This window comes from Bos indicus x Bos taurus, chromosome 11 (assembly GCF_003369695.1).
Source record: "Bos indicus x Bos taurus breed Angus x Brahman F1 hybrid chromosome 11, Bos_hybrid_MaternalHap_v2.0, whole genome shotgun sequence".
NCBI lineage: Eukaryota > Metazoa > Chordata > Mammalia > Artiodactyla > Bovidae > Bos > Bos indicus x Bos taurus.
The window spans coordinates 86,984,979-86,990,978 of NC_040086.1; the positions used below are offsets into that span (position 1 = coordinate 86,984,979).

A 6,000-nucleotide genomic window follows, 5' to 3' on the forward strand; every position below is an offset into this window, starting at 1 on the left:
GTAGCCTTTCCCTTCTCCAGGGGATTTTCCCAATCCTGGGATCGAACCCAGGTCTCCCTCGTTGTAGACAGATTCTTTACCAGTTGAGCCACAAGGGAGGCCCAAGTATCAGGAAATGCTTGCTTAAATGAATGGATGAGTAGACAGACAGGCTCTTTCTAATTAGTGTTTGATGTAATCTAGCTTTACCATTATGACTTGTTGTGATCCCAAAGCATTCAACTAATGATAACCACCTGACCCCTGCTTTCTAGCCATGCTTCCAGTCCAGGGTGGTATGGTGTGGATTACTGTGGCAGTTGTTTTTACTAGTGCCTAATGTTGTAACTTATTTCTTTCAGGAATTGTTGGATAAGTATTTAATAGCCAATGCAACTAATCCAGAGAGTAAGGTCTTCTATCTGAAAATGAAGGGAGATTACTTCCGGTACCTTGCTGAAGTTGCTTGTGGTGATGATCGGAAGCGTAAGTGTATTCGGTTTATGGGTAAAGCTAAAATATAAAAGGAAGGGAGAATAAGTTTGTAATGTTATCTTATGTTCTCAAAAATGAAAATACAGTCATGAATTTACATTATGTGCTCTTTATGAAAAATTCATAAACTCTGATTATAATCTGATAAGATTATTAAAAACAAACATAATCTTTCAGGCTTTAGAATTTGGTTCACCATATTTTTAGCCCCAGAGTTCTTTACATATGCTTTGGGTGATTCTGTTATGTCATGTGGTCTTCAGCATCTTGTATCTTGAAACTTAAGATGACTAAAAATTACATACAGAAGACGTTTTACTTCTGCTTGACATATTAATTTATTAACTCTTACTACCTGTTTTGAGGGCTCATAACACTGACTAATTACCCATAACCAGATACAGAGGAGAAATGAGATGAGAGTATTACTGCTGGTATATAATTTATCACAGAAAGCAGAGATATGGGGAAAAGAGGAACCAAATTTCCTAACTTGACTGTTAAAAAAGCTGAAGTGAATTTATTAGTAGTGAACCCAGTCTCTGGAGTATTGGTAGTTGAGTATACTGTAGTATGTTATGTATGTGCCTGCTGCTAAATTTATCAAGGAAGTTTTAGGTACAAGTATCACATAACTCATTTTTTTTTCAATTAGTTTATTTTATTCCTAATTTTACCCCATCCGAAAAAGGCATGCCCCTGAAAATGGTAGTTATGGCTTCTTCTTCTCTTTTCTACAAAGAGTTACTAAGTAAATGTGAGTTTTACTATCCCCTGTATCAGTGTAATTGAAGATAGAGAAAACTTTTGTACTTTGCTGTAACAGTCTGTACACTTAAACTGTTGTGTTACCAATGTATAATTTCTTTTGCCACAAAGATAAGCAAACTGGTATGTGAAAGATGTTTGCACAGACTGAACATTTATAAATGTCAGCTCATCAAGGGATATCTTTGGAGACTGGGCCATAGCCCCAGCATTAACTGATCTAACCCTTGCTGGTTTTTTGGGATTTTCTCGTCCTAAACGTAGAACACTCCAGCAGTCTGGGACTTGTAAATAGTCTGTATTTACAGTCTGGAAACTGAGACACTTCAGTGCTCCCATTGCAGCACCTCCTTGTGTGCGAGAGAGCAAGCTCCTTAGTTCAGTGTGAGGGCTATACCAGCTATGTTTAGATCAGTAAATGTGCCATTTCAGAGGAGAAAAAAAAGTGAATATTTGGGTTCTAAAGGGATAACTTAATTTCTGTTAGGTCAGGCTTTTTAGAGCTTGTAATGGGCGTGGTGGCCTCATTCAGAAAAGCTAACCTTTTCAAGATATGACATCATCAGATTAGTGTTGGTAGTACTTCCTGAAGATTTTTTTCAGGAAGGTGACATTTTTATTAGGCCAGTCATCAAACTCAGATCAGATTGTGATTATATACTGGCACTTTTATGTTGCTTTCACATTAATATATCTTGAAACCAAGGATCAGTATTGTTTTTACAGATAAGTAACAAAAATAGAGTCTCTTATGTTGTCGTTGTTGATGTTGTTTTAAACTAAGCTGAGTATAAGCAAGCAGCCTTATAAACTAGTGTTTTTTAATAACCTGGTACAAGATAATGTTTTGGGTTTACTACCGTGATTTCAAAAGAATGCTGCAGAGCAAAGACTGGTTCTACCAACTTAGTAGCATGTGTTAAAGGTGTGACTGTATACCAGATGGGATATTTTCAGTACCATGTTTTTTTATTTCGTTTTTTTCGCTTCACAGAAACGATAGATAATTCCCAAGGAGCTTACCAAGAGGCTTTCGATATAAGCAAGAAAGAGATGCAACCCACACACCCCATCCGGCTGGGGCTGGCTCTTAACTTTTCTGTGTTCTACTATGAGATCCTCAATAACCCGGAACTGGCCTGCACACTGGCTAAAACGGTAAGATGCGCATCCAGAAATACCTTGCTTAGGTTATTTGAGATAGCAAGCATGTTAATTTCTAGGCATTTTACTTGGATAGCCAGGTATGATTTCTCCTACATTTATTTGATTATCTCCTTCTTTTTCTTACCTACCACTACCTTACTCTCCCAGCTTTGTTTGTAAGCAGTAAGATCTGTCTAAAGAGCATATTGGTCAGAGTAATCAAAAAAGTATGAAAGAAATGTAGAGGGTCAGAAAGTAATGCCTACCAAGTGCGATTACTAGAATTTCTGCACTCCTCAAAGTATTTTAAAATGGATGCATTGAGAGGGATTTTGGCAAATAAATACTAGTTCTTATTTGTAAGAAATATATTGGGCATAGCTACTGTGCTGTCTGTCCTATGAAAGAACTAAGAAATGCTTGTGTAACTGACTAAGTATATATATCTTTATAAATTTCAAGTCATCCTCAAAAATTCTTATGTTGAGAATCTGAGGAAGTGATTTGAGTTTTCTTTTTAATGGATAATAGAAAGTAAGGTGGCTGTTCATATATTACATAAAAATGGTCTGTGATCGTAGAGTATCAGTTTATGTTGATGTTAAGTATTGTTCATCATGGATATTGATATTTGTCAGGCTTTTGATGAGGCTATTGCAGAACTCGACACACTGAATGAAGACTCGTACAAAGACAGCACCCTCATCATGCAGCTGCTGAGAGACAACCTCACAGTGAGCGTCCCCCTTTTTCTCATTTGTATTTCCTGTTTAGGGACAAAAGTGTCAATATCTATTCAGGCTCTCTGTCTTCCAGGGAAGCTACAGTAGAACTACACCTGGTCTTAGAAAACGGATGTATAAAAATTACACAAAAATGTTAAATACATGCTAGTATTTTGTATAGGACAACTCTTCTTTTGTAGGCAGTTGAATAGGCATTTTATCAAGACCTTCCTGAGAAAATACACTAAGATTTTAGGGACTCATTAACATTATTGTTACACTGGTATGAAGATGTTGATAAATTATGTTAATATGGAGAGTTTGTCTGTTTTAATTTGTTTTTTTCTTTAGTTTTCCACCCTACTTGTATAGAAAGGGCATCAAGGAAGAAGTAATAGAGAAAAAAGTACAGGTTGAGTTTTACTTAACTTTTGTAGGTTCAAGAACATTTGGTATGTTAACATCTTACACAAAATGTGGAAGAAGGAATTCACCTTTTAATATAAATGTAGTTCTCCTGTGGCCCCTCCCCTTGCCCCAGTTTTGATGCTTTTTCTTCTGCTAGATAAAATTTTTTGGCCTTATTACTCTCATAAATTATATTTCAGTAATGCTTTTTAAGAATAGCATTGAGCTGTCAGGAATTGAAACTAGCATTAAATTCTAAGGATGTTAGTTACCTTCTTTTTGACTGATATTACAGTAAGCTTTAAAAATGTACTCAGAGTATATCACTTTGCACATATACAGTGAAAGGTCTCCTAGAATACACTTTAGGAAGAGTTGATATTTGAGGTTTTGAGAAATATAACTTCTAATCTTAGTCATAGTCTCTATTTGAATAATTTACTGCTTTCACAATTATATTTTAATATAATAGTTGGACCTGAAATAATTGTCATCTAGAAATAGTAACTTAATGTGATTTTTTTTTTTTTTCTTTCCAGTTATGGACATCAGACAGTGCAGGAGAAGAATGTGATGCGGCAGAAGGGGCAGAAAACTAAGTGCATACAGGGTGTCATCTTTCTTCCCCTTGAAACCTTTTTACTCATCTCCATTCCTTATTCCATTTGGATTTCCTATAGCAAAGAAACCCATTCATGTGTATGGAATCAACTGTTTATAGTCTTTTCACACTGCAGCTTTGGGAAAACTCCATTCCTTGATTTGTGTTTGTCTTAGCCTTCCTGGTGTGCAGTTACTGCTGTAGAAAAGTATTAATAGCTTCATTTCATACAAACATAAGTAACTTCCAAACACTTATGTAGAAGACTAAAAATGTATCTGGTATTTAAGTAATCTGAACCAGTTCTGCAAGTGACTGTGTTTTGTATTACTGTGAAGATATGAAAATGTAGCTAATTACAATTTAAAGAGTGTTCTACATAACTTCTTAATTTCTACATTCCCTCCTTTACTCTTCTTCAGAGATTTCCTTTCAGTGAGCAACTTTTCCATCCTCTTAATGTATTCCTTTTTAGTAGGAATCCAGAAGTATTAGATTGAATGGAAAAGCATTCAACATTTTGGGGCTGGGGGAATCACAGATTAAATGCCTCCTGTATCATATGTGATGGAGGTCTTGTGTATCTGTGACAACAGGGAGTTTCCTTATTCACTCTTCATTTGCTGCTGTTTAAGTTGACAACTTCCCTTCCCAATAAAAACTCACTTACACCTCCTGCCTTTGTAGTTCTGGTATTCACTTTACTATGTAATAGAAGTAGCATGTTGCTGCCAGAATACAACCGTTGCTTTTGGCAAATTAAAGTGCATGTCATTTCTTAATACACTAGAAAGGGGGAAAAAAGCACACAGTCCAGTCTAAAACATTAGTACTTTTCCATGCAGATTTGTGCACATGTGAGAGGGTGTCCAGTTTGTCTAGTGATTGTTATTTAGAGAGTTGGACCACTATTGTATGTTGCTAATCATTGACTGTAGTCCCAAAAAAGCCTTGTGAAAATGTTATGCCCTATGTAACAGCAGAGTAACATAAAATAAAATTACATTTTATAAACCATTTACTCTGGCTTTGTAACAGTTGCATATTCACATTTAAGGGACAGATGAGTGTACTGCCTTCTGAAGTTTACTGCTGCTTCCTTTTTGCTTCTGTGAAATGGAGTGGTGCTGCCCGGTTTTCTGTGTTGCGATCACTTGTCTTGGGGAGCCTGGACCTGTGTGAAGCTGGATTGCATTTCTTCCGAGTTGGTGTTTTACCTCAGATCCGTTTTGTGGACACTCACTCTCTTCCTTAGACGTAAAGGGTATTAGTGAACTGTTAAAGTAGGCATTTTAAAACCAGACAAAATTAAGTGATTGTGAGTGCTTTGGCTGGTGTTAGAATTATGCTTCAGTGGCTATTCCAGCAGAATGTTAAAAGCTTAAGAGTACCTTTAGTTTTCAAATGATTCTCTTTGTAAACAGTTATACTGTTGATGAATTCCAAATAATTTTGGTTTTATAATATCACCATGGCTATTACACTAGCCTGTCTTGAGTATTGGCCTGAGAATTTAAAGTCAGGAAATAATCTGTGACTATGAAACAAGGTTTCATTTACCTTTGATTTGTTTTCTGAGGGAAAATGAAAAGACAGAATTGAATACAACAGTTATCAGTCCTAACCAAGTTGTAAGTACTGGATAAAGTAATCACTCCACTACTTTAGTGAGTTATTAAAGTACCTTCCTTCTTAAAGAGCAGCTTAGTCCCAGATTATCTCGTTGCTGCAGAAGTGAACATCTTTAAGAGTGGGCCCAGGCTATGGTATTACCTCCAGATGAGTAGAGAATATTTATAGAGTACTGCAGAGAACTCAGTTGGGATAGAGGAAGGGTTTAAAGCCACATTTAAGCTTTCTTAACTTTTATAATTACTT

The 6,000-nt window shown here is 36.1% G+C and overlaps 1 protein-coding gene across 1 annotated transcript in view; it reads left to right on the forward strand.

Moving 5' to 3' along the window:
- Nucleotides 1–5,141, forward strand: part of YWHAQ (tyrosine 3-monooxygenase/tryptophan 5-monooxygenase activation protein theta) — a 31,199-nt gene extending 26,058 nt beyond the window's left edge. The window contains exons 3-6 of the mRNA XM_027556104.1: nucleotides 342–465; nucleotides 2,237–2,400; nucleotides 3,027–3,122; nucleotides 4,061–5,141. Coding sequence (XP_027411905.1) covers nucleotides 342–465; nucleotides 2,237–2,400; nucleotides 3,027–3,122; nucleotides 4,061–4,120 — 444 coding nt within the window. The 3' untranslated portion in view covers nucleotides 4,121–5,141. The remainder of the gene's footprint in view (nucleotides 1–341; nucleotides 466–2,236; nucleotides 2,401–3,026; nucleotides 3,123–4,060) is intronic.
- Nucleotides 5,142–6,000: the final 859 nt, after the last annotated feature.